Source organism: Armigeres subalbatus, unplaced genomic scaffold (genome assembly GCF_024139115.2).
Source record: "Armigeres subalbatus isolate Guangzhou_Male unplaced genomic scaffold, GZ_Asu_2 Contig442, whole genome shotgun sequence".
Lineage (NCBI taxonomy): Eukaryota > Metazoa > Arthropoda > Insecta > Diptera > Culicidae > Armigeres > Armigeres subalbatus.
In genome coordinates this window covers 1-17969 of record NW_026943197.1, presented here as the reverse complement: position 1 = coordinate 17969, position 17969 = coordinate 1, and the positions used below count along the sequence as shown (strand labels likewise).

Genomic DNA, 17969 nt, shown 5'->3' with positions numbered 1-17969 from the left:
TTTGGTCTAATCATTGACATTACGCTTCATTTACTCGATAGCGATAATAATTATTACAAGATGCTTTCTTGAGAAGCACTTAAATTCCTATGCACGCATCCATTTCCAGCAAGCAAATTTCCAACAAATCCGTTTCAATAATTAAATTTAATTTGTTAACATAACATTTCCATCCTGTCTCGGCATGGACGATCCTCTATCTAAGCTCCGAGAAACTCATGGGGATGGATGCGTTCGCACACTGCAAAATTCATACTGGAATGACGCTTGCTGTGCGGTGACTACGGTTACAATGAACCAGAGGTCCACTTTTGTCTAATAAATCTACTTGGGTTTCCTACCGGAGCTGCAGCGATTTACCTACGAGATTACAACCCCTTTCGATGGGGTGGTTCTGAGACCGATACGACAGACTTCTTTGATAAGAAGCTACCATGGAACCACTCTACCGATTCCGACAATCGTATCACACATTCCGGACAGACTCCAGCTCGGCAAGATTGTTGTACGCTCCGGTGACTGCCTAACGGGAATTATGCCACTACAGCCGGGAACAGCATGCCATAAGCGCACATATACCTCCGATGAACCTACGGGCATTAAGCCTAGGGATGATAATGTGAGCTTCTGAAATCGGAATTCTAGCAGGCGGCAGCCCTTAATCTTCATCGGTAGCATCATCTGTCGACTGTAAATAGCGGATGCTGGAATTATTTATGCTGCAAAGCTCGAGTGCCGGAGCTCATCCTCCGCGTCATCATCATCAGCAGCGGTAGCACAGTTCGTCGTTTCGGGCGAGGGAATTCGCACTGTGCGCTTGATGACACTTAATCATACTAACCCACGGGTCTGTGGTTGGGAGCAGGAGGGCAAGGATCACTGAAGATTTGAAGATGGATTCGAACGCCAATCGGTTTGGTCAGCCGGTGTGGTGGCTTTCGGGTGATGCTGCTTAGGCATCTTCCGGTGGAGCTGGATGATTATTCAGGAATTATGAGTGATTGATGCAGCTTACGGTCTGCATATGCTGCATCCTGGGATGAATGAGATTAATTATGGAGGAATGCCGCATGCTTGGATTATTTGGCATTCGCTAGTTAGGGTATTTTGATGTATCAGGCATGGCATGTGTGACGCTCAATAGAACCTGGATATTTGAAATGCAACACACAATATGTATTGACTCATTCTTTGCATTGAACGTTTGTATCAGTTCCTGTAAGTAGATCGTACTGAGAATGTAGGATTTATGTAATAAGGTGCGGATTACGTACTAAATATTACGTACTATAATGATACCTACAGAAACCAACTTTGCGATTTTTTTTCGCCATGTCCTTGTATCAAATAAAGTGACCAGACGTCCCCCATTTCGCGGTAGATAGTGCATTTTCACCATTCGTCCGTTGAAAAGTGTCCCGCAAAACGTCCCGCATTTTACTTGTTTCAGGATAATGTCCCTTGAAACAGAAATATTTTAATAAAAGGTCCGTTATTCCGTATTTAATAAAACTTTTTAATGTGTTCAAATAAGATTAAAAACAAATGAAGCACCATAATTCTGTTTTACGAGACATTATCTTAAAATAAGTAAAATTCGGACGTTTTGCGGGATACTTTTCAGTGTTGGACAAATGGTGAAAACATTTCAAAAATTCGTAATTATTTATTAGACTTTTGATATTTATTGTATTGATTCCAATTAATGATATGTGTGTTGTAGGACCATCTTTTAGCAGAGATTCTGAAACACGGTCAGTATCAGTGTCTGATAGGCCAAGAGCTTAGACTGAGACACCAGAAAAGGTTTTATCACAGATAACAGATATTGAGGTGGTGTCCGATACGTGTAAACACTGCAACGTTAATTCAAAAGTATTCAACATTAGGAATACAATTGGCAATCAATTGGCGATGGGGTGACGATGATTTTAATGAAAAAGCAACCAAAATGGAGTTGCCAAACGTATTGGCTGCGTTCGACGGTTGCTAATCAGCTGCGTCGTATGTATTTCCCAATCAGTTGAATAGATGGCGGTAGTAGTAATACGTAACTGAAATCGGAAGTACATTGATGAAGGGCTATTCAAACGTATGCTCGGGTAGAGTAAGAAATGGTGAAGGAAGGTGATTGGGTTCGATTCTCGGTCCCGTTTGGGTTGGAAATTTTCTCGACCTCCCTGACCGTAAAATAATTATCATTTACACATTTTGAATAGAACAAGGGTTACTGTTTCATTTTCTTAACTCAAAACTGCACTGCAGAGATGATTGAGATGCCGAGAATGAGAATAGAACAGCTCCTCTACAAATATATTTCATTGAATTAAATTAAATTTAATGAAAATAAAGAATTCACAAAAATACCATGTCTCCAAACATTAAAAAAAACGAACAGTGGGTAATGTCTGTGACATAACCGCTAAGTGGACGTAGGAGTTGACTTGACCATGCCTTTAAAATAAATAATATGTCCAAATTTCTAAAAAAAAATAATCGGCGTTGCATACCATTTCTTGGCAAAATCTTCTCATCAAACCGACACATAAATCAAATCTACCTCGAACAAGAATCATCAAAAAAATTCAGGAAGTATCTGTCACGAAATATTAGCCTCGACAGTGGCAACCTTCCCACTGAAGGACTGCCTGAAATAAACCACAAGTTGGCTCAGCAGGGGATATGGACTGTATCTCAGCCCCTTCCACTGAAGAGCCTTCTAATCCAAATGCGATAGCGACTGGAGGAGAACATTATTTTAACTCTTAGAGCCTTGAAAAGGCTATTTGCTTCGGCTAAGTGTGTAAAAAGTTAGAAAACGATCTTTTTCAAATAACCGCGTATGACTAGTGATGGTATAAAAAAGACTGAATGCTCTGCGAGCGAATGCACTTTTCTTTTATACCTTATTTTGAATCTTCTCTGCTTCCCAATTGGTGGGCCAATCAGCTAGTGTCTTGTATCCCGCTTCTTTTTCAGCCAAAGCGTCATCATCATCAACGCGTTCGAGAAGGGCTTCTTCTTTTTACGCTTGTTGCTCGCTGCTGGCGTCTATTTCTAACAGGACTTTTCGCTAGATACAGGCCAATAAGCCGGGCAAGCGAGCTTTAGAATTGCAGTTCAGGTGGGAAGTACGTGTTCTTTTTCTGAGACAACATTGTTAGTAGTAGAAGGAAGGAAACACCCGGACATGGGATTTCGGGTGATAAGATTTAGAATTGGTAACATGGGACGATCATTCAGTCACGTTCGCTTTGTGTGCGGTCAGTATCAAAACAATGTTTATCTCAGGGGTCTGCGAAGCGGCCATGTTTTTTGATGCCAGCATCAAAAATCATCGATTAATTTAACACGAAGACGTAATCATAGTCATCGAAAACCCCCATTGAAAATATGTTTCAAATATCGTGATATTTTGGCGAAGTAGAGCGCTTGGTGCCGATCGAAATATGAAAATTTATTAAAGGCATCAATATTCTTGTTCAACTACACCTCGCATTCATACTTTCGCACAAGTTCTCGAAAAATGGTGAAAAATATTTACGTCCATTTGGAAAAAATAAGTTCGGAATAATGGTTTGTTTACAAAATAGAATTGTCAGTGGGAAACCCAATTTCAATAGAACAATGGGAAACTCAAAGATGTTGGCTATTGTCAAACGTAGTGGGTAGGATTGGGGGTGCCAGATACCTGGTTTATCTACATATTTTTTTTATCAATGCCAAAAAATCCAACAACATCGATTGATAGTTTATTAATGTTTGAGCTGTTATCGGTGTTTTTTTATCCAAATAAGGGGCCGTACACTTATTACGTAAGCAGTTTCTCTGGGTCTTTCAACCCCCCTCCCCCCATGTAAAATTGTTTCCATACAAAAGATTTTTTATTTATATGGCGCGTAAGATACTGACAGACCCCCCCTCCCCCCATAAGTGCTTACGTAATATGTGTACGGCCCCTAAGATTATGTGAGAGATTTGGACATCTTATGAATCTTTAAGGTGATTATAGAATGAAGCCCGTGGTGAATTTCAAATTCACCATACGTTTATCTACATACATTTCCAAAACCCCAAAACTGGCGTAATAGTTTTCGTACAGTGTCGAAACTCAAATTATGATTGTTCAGCATAACTAAGCAAACGATCTACCATTATTTCAGCCCCATACGCGTTATTGTTCTTTCATCTCGTGCTCTTGAAAAACATATTGGAAAAGCTCATGGTTTATAAAATGGCCGATTTCTGGCTTCATTCTTTAATCACCTTAAAGACATGGTCAAGCGAAGTCCTTCGTCCACTTCGCGGTTAAATCAGAAAAATTATCCACTGTTAGTTTTGACGCTATTTATGAAAATCATACATAAAATTTTATCACTAGAATATTGGGTTTGGCACCCAAGTACAATTTCTATCCCTAATCCCAAATCAATGCTTTCATTGATATTGATCTCTATTATTGGCTCTCTGAAGAACCGTTTGTTTTTTGGATATACATGCTGCATCATGTGGCTTTTCTTCAGCTCGGTTCAGCACCGATGCCGGAAGGTCTCGGCTCGACTCTGCTGCTGCTGCCGGTATCTGCTCAGCATTGCTGCTTTGTCGGGTCTGTAGGGTGGACTGCTGATGTACTGGCTAGGTTTCGGCTGATGATGGTCGCTTCGATGATGTCGAGCCGAAAAAGCGGTCGGTGCAGACTTCATTCCCTGCTAAAAGGTTTGAGTGCTGTTCAATCGATGATGCGGTTGCCTCGCTTGTCCCGGTCAGAATGAACCGAAAAAATCGCGTTGCGCTATTTTATGGCTTCTCGGCATAAAGAGAGACGTAAGTCCTACGTCAAAATGTTGTTTCTGGGGGGGGATGTTTATGCCCAAAACCACCCCCGTGGCTACGCCACTGACTTGTGCCAAACTGTAGGCACCCAGAATCGATCGTAAAGATGCAACATCTATGCGCCCCAGTAGTGGTCCTAGGGATGAAAGGACTTCGAGGTTAATATCCCTTATAACAAGCAAGCAAGTAAGCCCCAGTCGTCTTTGGAAGCAACCGGAGCGAAGCAAAAAGGAAGTAAGAAGCAACCGGTGGATTTCACTGTTCTCGATTTGGCATCGGGTGAGATCCAGTTCCAGAAATCAAATGAAAGAGGACAGAGGACAAGAACTCCGAAAAATTGAGGACGTTGGCCAACTCTAATACAAATCTGAGCAGTAGCGTCACCCCTAAACTGCCCATGATTTCATAGCTGACGTAACAACCAGAACCATCGATGTTGGGAAAACGCATTTTTATTAATTTTACCCGAATCATCATATCAATCAACAAAATGCATGAACTAATCTGTCTAAATGAACAATATTAGTAGTTATTTTAAGGCCGCGGGGAATTGATTATTATTCCTTTGACTGAAGTGGTCAAAATATGCAAACGACAGTTTATGCGATCAAACAAAGGTTTTGTGAAATGTTTGTTCCCATAACATGGCGTAAAAACCAGGCTACTACGTGTGGTTATATAGCGCTAAAGAATAATTGTAGTTATTTCCAACGATTTATTGATTGAAGAAGGGAAATATTTTGAAAAGTTCGAGTTTCCGGAAAAGGTTTTTCAGATAGCTCTTTCCGTGAAAATTAAAATTATGTGGTGAAGATAAAATTTTGTGTGGAAAAGTTTGTGTTGCAAATAATTCAATCAGTACCGTACGGGGATTTTTACACTATTACAGCATTAGAACGGTTCTGTAACAAGTGTGCAAGCAGCATTTTAAGCAAAAATGGTTCCATTCCCTATTTTAAAATACCCGAGTAGACGAGGATTAGAAGTAAATCAATCGTGATTAGATTGCAACATGAGATATGGGCCTCATTTATATGTAGGATATACAAGCACAAAATATCAGACGACAATATCCAAATTTGCTCTGAAATATCATGAGGTTATCAGTTATCGCCATAACTCGCCATAACAATTATCGCCATAACTCGAATGTTTCCGAACATGAATATTTTTTCATGGCGCATATGTATATTCGTACAAAGAATCCATTTCCGCAAAAAAGTGTGTTTTGGTTATTTTTGCTTATACGTCAACTATGTGATCATGGGCAGTAAACAGCACCTGTATTGCCGGCGATATTCAAATCGAACCACGAGGAGGAGAAATATTTCGAATGAAGAACTGATCCAAATATCAAAATTCACATAAATAAGGACAAAAACAAAAAGAAATATTAAATTAATGATTTCGTGTGTGTTACTTCTACGTGAAGTTAAACGATTTACAATGATATGGAAATGCTAATATCATCTTCCAAACTTGGACGTACATGTTCATGATTGCATTAGAGGCGAAAGTATAGAATTGATAGTTCCGTTAGGATACGGCAGGCATGAAGAATGTTTTTATAGAAGTCGATTTGAAAGCGAGCGGAGGGCAATATTTGTGATGGCACATATCACACGACCTTCCTTCTGCCAAGCTCCCGTATGAAGGGGGAGGGAAGAATATCAGTGTGGATATATTCTTCCCTCCCCCTTCATACGGGAGCTTGGCAGAAGGAAGGTCGTGTGATATGTTTTTATTTATCATCAGACTAAGGCCGGAGTGGCCTGTGCTGCACATAAAAGACTTCTCCATTCAGCTCGGTCCATGGCTGCACTTCGCCAACCACGCAGTCTGCGGAGGGTCCGCAAGTCGTCCTCCACCTGATCGATCCACCTTGCCCGCTGTGCACCTCGCCTTCTTGTTCCCGTCGGATCGTTGTCGAGAACCATTTTCACCGGATTACTGTCCGACATTCTGGCTACGTGCCCGGCCCACCGCAGTCTTCCGATTTTCGCGGTGTGAACGATGGATGGTTCTCCCAACAGCTGATGCAACTCGTGGTTCATTCGCCTCCTCCACGCACCGTCCGCCATCTGCACCCCACCATAGATGGTACGCAGCACTTTCCTTTCGAAAACTCCCAGTGCGCGTTGGTCCTCCACGAGCATCGTCCAGGTCTCGTATCCGTAGAGAACTACCGGTCTTATAAGCGTTTTGTAGATAGTCAGTTTGGTACGGCGGCGAACTCTATTCGATCGGAGCGTCTTGCGGAGTCCAAAGTACGTACGATTTCCAGCCACTATGCGTCTCCGAATTTCTCTGCTGGTATCGTTATCGGCGGTCACCAGTGAGCCCAAGTACACGAATTCTTCAACCACCTCGATTTCGTCACCACCGATAGAAACTCGTGGTGGGTGGCTTACATTGACCTCTCTTGAGCCTCTTCCTATCATGTACTTCGTTTTCGACGTGTTGATGACTAGTCCAATCCGTTTAGCTTCGCTTTTCAGTCTGATGTAGGCTTCCTCCATCCTCTCAAAGTTACGTGCCATGATATCAATGTCGTCGGCGAAACCAAATAACTGGACGGACTTCGTGAAAATCGTACCACTCGTGTCAATCCCTGCCCTTCGTATTACTCCCTCCAAAGCGATGTTGAATAGCAGACACGAAAGACCATCACCTTGCCGTAACCCTCTACGGGTTTCGATGGGACTCGAGAATGCCCCTGAAACTCGAACTACGCACATCACCCGATCCATCGTCGCCTTGATCAACCGTATCAGTTTATCCGGAAATCCGTTATCGTGCATTAGCTGCCATAGCTGGTCCCGATCGATTGTATCATATGCGGCTTTGAAGTCGATAAATAGATGATGTGTGGGCACGTTGTATTCGCGGCATTTCTGCAATACCTGACGTATGGCGAACACCTGGTCTGTGGTAGAGCGTTCACCCATAAATCCCGCCTGGTACTGCCCCACGAACTCTCTTGCAATTGGTGTTAGTCGACGGCATAAAATTTGGGAGAGTACCTTGTAGGCGGCGTTCAGCAATGTGATTGCGCGGTAGTTGCTACAATCCAGCTTATCGCCCTTTTTGTAGATGGGACACACGACACCTTCCATCCACTCCTGCGGCAGAACCTCATCCTCCCAAACCTTGATAATCACCCAGTGCAGCGCTCTAGCCAGTGCCTCACCACCGTGTTTAAACAGCTCTCCTGGTAGTTGGTCGTGTGATATGTGCCACCACAAATATTGCCCTCCGCTCGCTTTTAAATCGACTTCTATAAAAACATTCTTCATGCCTGCCGTATCCTAACGGAACTATCAATTCTATACTTTCGCCTCTAATGCTATCATGAACATGTACGTCCAAGTTTGGAAGATGATATTAGCATTTCCATATCATTCAAAAAGAAATATGTATTTTAAATCAAGTAGTACGATCAGAGCTCGCGTGCAACTAGCAGTGACTGGAAGACTGGCTATGGACAAACTAACCAAGCGCTTCTCACATCTGCGTAACCTTCCTGTCTTCTTGTATCTCGAAGCCTTTTCAAAGATTCTTTTAGGATTGGAAATTTAAGTCTTCTGTTCCACTTGGAAGTTCTGTTGGCAGAGCAGGAGAACCAATTACCTAATGCCTATTAGGCAGGGATTAAACTTATCATTTCATTATCATTTAGTACTAGTTGACCCGGCAGACGTTGTCCTGCATAGTAGGCGAGAATGTACGTTCTGAACTGCTCATGCAAAGTTCGCATAGGAATCACAATTTTAGTTTTTCACTGTTTGCTCAAATTTCCTCGTAATTTTCGCTTTAGGAAATATCATATAAACCCGTCGGAAACTATAACGAATGTTTCTGCTGAAGAAATGAAAAAAATCCATTCAGCCGTTTTCGAGTTATGCGGATACGAACACAGACCATTTCATTTTTATATATAAGATTCAGTCAATAACTCATTCCCCTCTACAACTTTGTCTAAAGGTACATTGCTCTATCTCTAATATTAACAGCGTGAAACGCTAGGAACACTCAATATACTAAATGATAATAAGTGTTGTTATCATTTAGTATATAAAATATGTCTAAAATTCATAGACATAGAGACATCAATTTAGACATATAGCAATGTAACCTTAGACAAAGTTGGGGGAATCAGCGCTAGAAGTTCGCCATACAACACTTTTCAGAATTCCGCCTCTGGAATGAGTTATTGGCTGAATACTAAATGATAATGAAATGATAAATTCAATCCCTGCTATTAGGTTGGTTCGTCTATGGCCTCGATGGAAGTGGAACGTGGATTCGTGAACGTTCACGAATAAAATTGCGACACTGATCGTCAACTGAACAACTTTGATTTATCCTAGAAGAAACAATAACCAGTCGAACACCAATTTTCAAGTCTACCGACCAGAGATGGGAAAAACCAAACTTTCAAAAAATGAAGCCCGAACTCACACTTGACCATACTTTTAAATTGCACGAAAATGTTTCCGTAACGATGATTTTGATTGCATTTTTTTCAAGTGAGACGTCTGTTTATCTGTGGTCGTATCTTAACTTGACACATTTATCGTTATCGTTTATTGTTAACCAATCCGAAATGATAAACAATTGATTCAACGGAACTTTTGACATTTAGCTGTTCTTGGTTAGGTATTTGTACTTGTTGAATAATGATGTGTTTATTATCGCTGGATTCCAAAATTTGAGAAGGAATCGCTACCGACAACCAGCCTACTTTTTTTACATGAAAAATTCTTAAATGAAAATTTCAATTATTATCGTCTGAAAATGGTTCAGGGAAAAGATATTTTAGTTACAAGATAAAAATTTTAGCTGTCGTCGCTGTCCGGAACATTTTTTACTGGCGAGGATAGGATGCTGAATGTCATGAAGGAAAAATACATACGATTTGAAAGTTCGGTACCCAACATGTTCCGGACAGTAGAACAAAGGGAACCGAAGCGACAATCTTTATCTTGCAACTAAAATATCTTTTGTTCAGAGTAACACTTCTGACGACGAAACGCGACCCTGTGAAATATTGGACAGCACTTCAACATTTGTGGTATTAAACTGAGTTGCTTTGGAAAATCAACGACGTACAGTTACCAGATGGTCACTAAATGGAATTGAAGCGTCTGAGAAGTTTTGAAGTTCAATTAGACTTGACTGAAATAACCAAGAAATGGAAAAATATATACATAACACAGAATACAAATCAAACTATTTTCGCATTATTCCTGTTTAGTATAAACCATTATTCTGCAGAGTATTCTTTTGATACCATGTAAAGCATATCATTAAAAAATAGCTAAAAATAATAATTTCAAATCCTTCATAGCAATTATGTGGTTTTCAATTCTAATTTAAAATAGATCTTATCCGCTAAAATAAACTATTACACTTCGGACTAAGCAAAACATATGTCAGAAAATATTAATACGTGATTAGTTAGTAACCACTTCAAACACCTAATTATTTTTCGCTCACTGTCAATTTGCAATTCAGTTTTACTTCACTGTTTTACGCCTTTAGATCCCATATGATGTGCACTATTATGTGCGCTAAAACTTTATCGATTCCAGACTGAAAATTGAAACTGAAATCTGATTGATCGAACAGGTAATTTTCCGTTTGACCGAATGTGTCGAACAGCTGAAAGCTTACTAGAATGTATTATGTTTGGCCGAACAAGCCATTTGGTCGAACAGTTTGTTTGGCCGAACGGATCATTCGATCCGGAATATTGTTTTATTGGACGTTTAACAAAAGGGTTGATGGGTAAAAATTTCAAGGCTTTATAGATTTATTTACAAAAATAACTGTTTTATTATAGTTTCGTTCAACACCATAGGATTAGCTTTATTGAAGGGCTTATAGTTATCTTCAAAACCACAATAAACCGATCAAGAAAACCATAAATGGCAAATGTCTCATAACCTTATTAGTGGTCCAATGATTATTCTGATGAGTCTCATGAATCTACGTTGGGAAACTGTCATAATGTTAAATATTTTGGTCACAAACTTGTGTAACACATAACGTTCATAAAACTACGTGTTTATCAATAGCTTTATAATGGTATTGCACAATAACATAATGTTTGCTTTTAGGCTTATGATCAAATGGCTAAACAAAGCTTTTCTTTGTCATAATGTTTCTGTTAAATATATCCTAAATAATGGAAACAGAAATTAGAAACGTAGTCATTCTGAATTTGAATGCGCAATAAGGAAGGTCTATGTTTCTGTTTCCAATATTTTGGATACATTCAGCAGAAACATTATAACAAACAAAAAGTTTATTGTATGAAACAATAAAATCTAATTCTTCAAAATGGACCATAGCATATTTTTTCTAATATAGAATGGAAGATGTCGCTGTACTTTCGAAAAAGTAAGATGGTATGAAAAGAAAAATATCGTAAATTAAAGAAACCATTTATGGTGTAAATAATTATAAATATTCTATTGCTGCTGATGAAACAATAACTTTGATTGGAACTATTTTGAATGTTATTCCTTTTCATTTACAAATGTTCCTTGTTCCATCACTAACACAAGTATAGATCACAGCGCATCTGCAATACATACTGGAATCAATAGAACCAGGACGGTTATTCAAAGCATACCAGAAGCAATGATTGGAAAAGAGGAAACCAGTGATGCAAGCACTTTGATCAATACAATTTTACAAAACCAAACGTTAAATTGGCGAGTAACTCTTTCGAACCTTTTAAGTCACCTGGTATGGATGGAATCTAAACCAGCCCTGTTGCAGAAGGCGAAAGAGACTTTACACCTATTCTCACTAAACTATTTCAAACAAGCTTGGAAATAAGTTACATTACATCCCAACGGTTTGGAGGCAAGTAAGGGTAATTTTTATTACAAAAGCCAATAAAAAAGATAAATCATCACCTAAATCTTTTAGGCCGATAAGTTTGTCGTCTATAATACTAAAAAGTATGGAAAGAATAACTGATGAGCAGAGCATATAAAATCATCATGTTTAATCCCGAATCCCTTGCTTGCTAATCAGGAGGGTAAATCGTCAGTTACTGCGTTACATTATTTAGTTACAAAAAGAGAAAGCTCTTATGAAGCAAATGAAATTTCACTTGCTGCTTTCCTAGACATGGAAGGAGCGTTTGACAACTCTTCACACATTTCTATAGCAAAAGTTATGGCGAAGCGTACCAGATACCTTAGGATGCTCATCTATCACTATTGGCGATTAAAGGTTGCGTGAAGAAGAAGAAGTCGAAGGTTGATATTTAAAAAAAAATGCACGGGGAAGCACACCGGATTTAAAAAAAATAATTAAAAACGGAAAGCAGTACGGGGTTGGATTTTTCTTATACTGTGTATTAAGTGTGATATCACAAAATAAAATTTGAAATTGCGTTTATTATGCATTAGAAGGAAAGTCCAACTCCGTACTGCTAACCATTATTAATTAAATTACTTCTAGAGTTTTTGAGAAGAGTTTGAAAAAGCTTTCCGTATTTTTCGAGCATTTTTTTTCAAAAATCATCCTTCGATTTCCTCTTCATGCAACCTTTATTCGCCAATAACAGCAGTCAAAGGGTGCCCTTAAGGAGGCGTGTTGTTACCTCTATTGTGGTCATTAGTAGTTGACGATCTTCTTACATGCTTACATGTCGAATCAAGGTTTCGAGATAATCGGTTTTGCGGATGATATTGTCATAATAGTCCGAGGAAAATACGACAGTATCATTGAAAACAGAATGCAAATAGCACTAAATTGAATTTCCATATGGTGTGATAGGGAGGGATTGAATATAAATCCATTATCCAATCCAATCTACTATCATACCATTCACTAGAAGGAAAAAAAATCGATTAGAAAATATAAAAATTAAAGGAACACTTTTGAAACTTTCGAATGCGGTTTAGTATCTTGGAGTTGTACTTGACAGGTAGCTCAACTGGAAAGCACGAATAGAGCAATTGATTAACAAAACAATAAATTCTCTTTGGACATGTAAACGAAAGTTGGGAAAGCATGGGGCCTAAAGCCGAAGATGATTCATTGGATTTACTCGGCAATTGTAAGCCCCAGAATTTCCTTTGCTTTATTGGTATGGTGACCAAAAACAAAAGAGAAAACCGCAAACACAAAAAAATTGGACAGAGTTCAACGATTAGCTACTATCTCAACAACTGGTGCAATGAGAAGTACACCATCAAAGGCGTTGGATTGCTGGACTCTGTGTACTCTCTTTACATCAATTCATACATTTAGAAGCCGAGAAGAGTGCTCTAAAGATCCGGCTATCAACTACAACGAACCTCTTGGAAGGTGACCTCACACGTTATCTGAGTATTATAAATATAATTAGAATAAACCCACTAGTAATGAACAATGAAGACTAGATGGAATATAACTTTCAACGTTTATTCCCGGTAGTAAATCCTGTGCGTAATGCTTGGGAAAACGGTGGTCCAGATCTACGATCAGGATCAATAGTTTTCTACCCAGATGGTTCGAGGCTGAACAGTGAACAATCAAGCGGGAGCCGGGGTGGCTGGCCCAGGGGTAGCGATCTCAACCCCTATGGGCAAGTGGCCTACTGTGTTTCAAGCTGAAATACAAGCTATTTTGGAATGGTCTAATTTGTGTTTACGATGCAAATACAGGCATTCAAATATCTGCTTTATGTCGGACAGTCCAGCCGCTTTGAATGCCTTGAAGTCAGCGACATGCACATCAAAATACGTCTGGGAATGTCTAAATTCCTTTCAAAACCTGTCTTGTTGTAACCAAATCACTTTATATTGGGTTCCTGGCCACTGTGGAATTGATGGGAACGAGAGAGCCGATAAATTGGTGAGACTCGGATCACCAAACAGTTTCTGTGGACTAGAACCATTTTGTGCATTATCCGCTCTGAAAGTGGAGCTGAAAATGTGGATAACCTTGAAAAAAGAAACAAATAGGAAACACACTCCTAATGCGAGGCAAACCAAAAAGTTCATCATGCGGGCGTAATAACAGGCCATTGTCCGAGCCGTTATCACTTGACGCAAATGAAAAACATTCGAAAATATTCATGTCGATTCTGTGGCGTGGATGAAGAAGACTCGGAACACATTTTATGCCATTAGCGGGCAACTTTCAATAAAAAAATAAAGTTGTTCAACAAAGGGCTATTAGAACTCTATGAAGTTCGGAGAACAACACCCAATCTGGTGGTGTAGTTTATTAGAAATGTACTACTAGTTTGAGAAAAGGCCACCAGTCACATTTGACGGATATTCTAAATAGTGGCTTGACATCGTGATATAGGCATATTAAAAAGGGGAATACATCACAATAGATCAAAAAAGTGGTCGCAGTAATAATGATACCCAACACGTTGAAAAAAAAAACATTTCCTATATTATCATTATGAAGTTTTCAATGCTATTAATACTTTATACTGAGTAATAAGTTGATTATTAAACCAAATAATATGAATCCATGAGAATGGTTCTTCTTCTTCTTCTTCTTCTTCTTCTTCTTCAATGGCTCTACATTCCAACTGGAACTTGGCCTGCTTTTCAACTTCAACCTTTTACTAGCATTTCCTCAGTTATTAATTGAAAGCTTTTCTATGTCCGCTATTGCATGAATGAATATGTATCTTGTGTGGCAAGGAAAGCCCAATGGATAAACTATGCCCAAGGTGTCGAAAAAGTCTCCAACCCGAAAACATTATTTAATTAATTAATTAATCAATTATTTAAATATCTAAGCTAAATATAAGCTGCTAAGCTTGCTTGCTTAAAGTTGTTAAGCTGCCAGCTTAAAGCTAAGTTTAAAGTTGTTAAGCTAAGCTAAAGCTACTAAAGCTTGCTGTTAAGCCCAATTTAAAGCTATTAAAGCTACCAGTTAACCCCCAGCCCCCGTCTCCGTCAGCCTCAGCCCCAGTCCTCCCAGCCCTGCCCGTCTGGGCCCTCCGCCCCAGCCCGCCCAGCCCAGCCTGTGTTGTCAGCCCGGCTCCAGCCCAGCCCCAGCCTGTCTGTGCCCCACCAGCCCCGGCCTCAGCCCTGGGCCCCAGCCCTCAGCCCCTGGGGCCATGGCTCAGCCTGCTCCGTGCCCGCAGTCCTGCCCAGCCCCCAGCCGTGCCTCAGCCTGCAGCCCCAGCCCCAGCTCAGCCTGGCCTCAGCCTGGGCCCCAGCCCTGGCAGCTCCAGCCTGGCTCAGCCTGCCCTGTCAGCCTGCCCAGCCTGGGCCCCAGCCTCCCACCAGCCTGGGCTCAGCCTCAGCCTCAGCCTCAGCTCACCCTGGGCCCCGCTCAGCCTGCCCGCCTGTGCCTGGGCCTCAGCCTGGGCCTGCCAGCCCCGCTCAGCCTGGGTCATGCCCGGCTCAGCCTGCCTCAGCCTCCGCTCAGCCTGCTCAGCCTCGCAGCCTGCGCTCACCAAAGCTCACCCCAGCCTGCCCCCAGCCTGGGCCTGCCCGCCCCACCAGCCTGGCCTCCGTGCCTGCCCGCTCAGCTCACCAGCCTGCCTAGCCTCCGCCCAAAATGCCTGCCTGCCCCAGCCTCAGCCAGTGCCCTCGCTCACAGCCTGGCCCGTCAGCCCAGCCCCACCAGCCCTGGGCTCAGCCTGATCTCGCCCCCAGCCCAGCCCGCTCCCAGCCCCTGGGCTCAGCCCCAGCCCCAGCCCCGCCTGGCTCAGCCCCAGCCCAGCCCAGCCCCGTCTCCGCGCCTCCGCCTGTGCCTGGCCCAGCCTGTCTGGCCCGTGCCCGCCCCAGCCTGCTCCAGCCCCCAGCCCACCAGCCCACCTGGCTCCGGCTGGCCCAGCCTGGCTCCCAGCTCACGCCCGCCTGCTCAGCCCCTGGGCTCGCGCCTCAGCCTGCCAGGCCTCCAGCCTGCCCGCCTGCCCAGCCCCACTGCCTCCGCCTGCCTGGCCAGCCCTGCTCAGCCTCCGTCTCAGCCTGTCTGCCCAGGCCCCAGGCTCAGGCTCAGCCTCCAGCCTGCGCCCGCCCTGCCTCCCTGCCTCCGGCTCAGCCTGGCCTTCAGCTCCGCCCAGCCTGCTCCGCCCAGCCTGGGCTCGGGTCTCCGCCTGGCCTCAGCCCGGGTTCCCAGCCTGCCCTCAGCTCAGGTCTGCCTGCCTCAGGCCTCAGCCCAGCCCGCCTGCCTGGGCTCAGCCTGCCTGTGCCTCCGTCTCAGCCTCCGCCTGCCCTGCCACAGCCTGGGCCTCAGTGCCAGCCGTCAGCCTGGGTCCCAGCCCGCCTCAGCCTGGCTCAGCCCAGCCTGCCCGCGCTCAGCCCGCCTCAGCCTGGGGTGCCCCAAATGCCTGGCCCAGCCCAGCCCCAGCCCCGTCTGTGCCTCAGTCCCAGCCCTGGCCCCAGCCCAGCCCGGGCCCAGCCCCAGCCCCCAGCCCTCCGCCTGGCCTCAGCCTGGGCCCCAGCCTGGCCTCCAGCCCGCTGCCATGTGCCCGTCAGCCTCCGCCCGCCCCAGTCTGCCCTGCGCCCAGCCCATCCTCAGCCCCGCCCCAGCCTGGGCCCAGCCTGGGCTCCAGCTGCCTCCAGCGCCCAGCCTGGCCCAGCCTGGGCTCAGCCTCCGGGCTCAGCTCAGCCTCAAAGCCCCGGCCTCAGCCTCCGCCTCAGCCTCCGGCCTCAGCCCAGCCTGGCCCCTCCTCAGCCCCCGCCTCAGCCTGCCTCAGCCTGCCTCCCACCAGCCTGCCCTGGCCTCAGCCTCAGCCTCAGCCCGCCTCAGCCCCGCCCAGCCAGCCACCAGCCTGGCTCCCCAGCCTGGCTCAGCCTGCCTCAGCCTTGCCTGTGCCACTGTGCCCTGGGTCAGCCTGGCCTGTCTGCTCAGCCCCCAGCCGCTCAGCTGGGCTCAGCCCTGCTCAGCTCCAGCCCAGCCCCAGCCCTGCTCAGCTGGTGTCAAAGCCTGGGCTCCAGCCTCGTCTCAGCCTGCCCTGCTCAGCCTGGGCCTCAGCCCGTCAGCTCGGGCTCAGCCTGGCTCCAGCTGGGTCCTTCAAAGCCCAGGCCTGCCTCGCCACAGCCTGCCTCAGCTGGGTCCGCTGCTCAGCCTCGGGCTCGTGCTCCCAGCTCAGCCTCCTGCCAGCTCCGGCTCAGCCTGCCGCTCAGCTCGCTCAGCCTGGCCTCAGCACTGGCTCAGCCCGCTCAGCTGCTCAGCCTGCCTCCGCTCCTGTCAGCCTGGCTTCTGTAGCCCGCTCAGCTTGCTCAGCCCGGCCTCAAAAGCCCGCCTGTCAGCCTTGCTCAAGCCTGGCTCAGTTTGCCTCAGCTTGTCAGCCTGCTCTGCCTCTGCTTGTGTTGTTTGTCACTAAAGCTGGCTCACAGCTCGCTCTCAGCTCTGCTCAGCTCAGTTTTAAAGCCTCGTTTAAAGCTGGGTTTCAGTTAAGCCAAGCTCAGGGCTTGCTCAGCTCGGTTTCAAAGCTTCAAAGCTGCCTGCTCAGCCTAAAGTTTCTGGTGCTGTCAAAGGTGCTTCAGCTGTTTCAGCTGCTCAGTTGTCGTGTCAAAGCTTGGCTTGAACCTGGCTCTGAAGATCGTTGCCTGAAAGAGGTCCACTTGGATCGATAACCACCGTAGCGGCCAATGTTAAGAGTCTGTCTGATAAGAAGCTATCCTGAGTTTTCGTTAAACAGTTTCGAAAGCTTTCAAGATTTTCAAGAATCATATCTAGAGTAATGGTCCACTTCATCGATACCACCGAAGCAGAGGAAGCAGAATCATATATTCGGCCAAAAGTGGTTTGGCCGAATATGTGAGACTACACTTCTTTCTTGCTTCCCCAAGTAACATTTTAAGTTTCATTTCTCTAATATAATTCTTGAAAGGCAAACTTTCAAAGCTAGGGCAGCCTTCAGCTAAATGGCTAAATGGCTGACTTCTAGCCAATCGACCCTTTTCTAAAATGATTTTTACCGAGCTCTCGGTAACGATTACTGATATTTCAATAAAGCTGTTGGGCTCTTGGCACTCGTAAAATTAGTTTAAAGAGCAATCTGAAGGACAAACTTGTATATGAGCCAAGTTCATATACAGTATCTGCAAGTTTGAATTTTAAGAAGCATTTTAAAATTCATATCCTTTGCTTCATCATATACAAATTTGTGTTTCTGCCATCAAAAATTACTCTTAGGTGGTTAT

General features: G+C 43.9%; 1 protein-coding gene across 1 annotated transcript in view; it reads left to right on the top strand.

Moving 5' to 3' along the window:
- LOC134204198 (uncharacterized) overlaps positions 1 to 17146 on the top strand; it is a gene marked incomplete at its 5' end in the record, with an annotated part of 26614 nt that extends 9468 nt beyond the window's left edge. The window contains one exon of the mRNA XM_062679026.1: positions 14751 to 17146. Within this exon, the coding sequence (XP_062535010.1) occupies positions 14751 to 17146 (2396 nt within the window). The remainder of the gene's footprint in view (positions 1 to 14750) is intronic.
- Between the last annotated feature and the right edge of the window lie 823 nt (positions 17147 to 17969).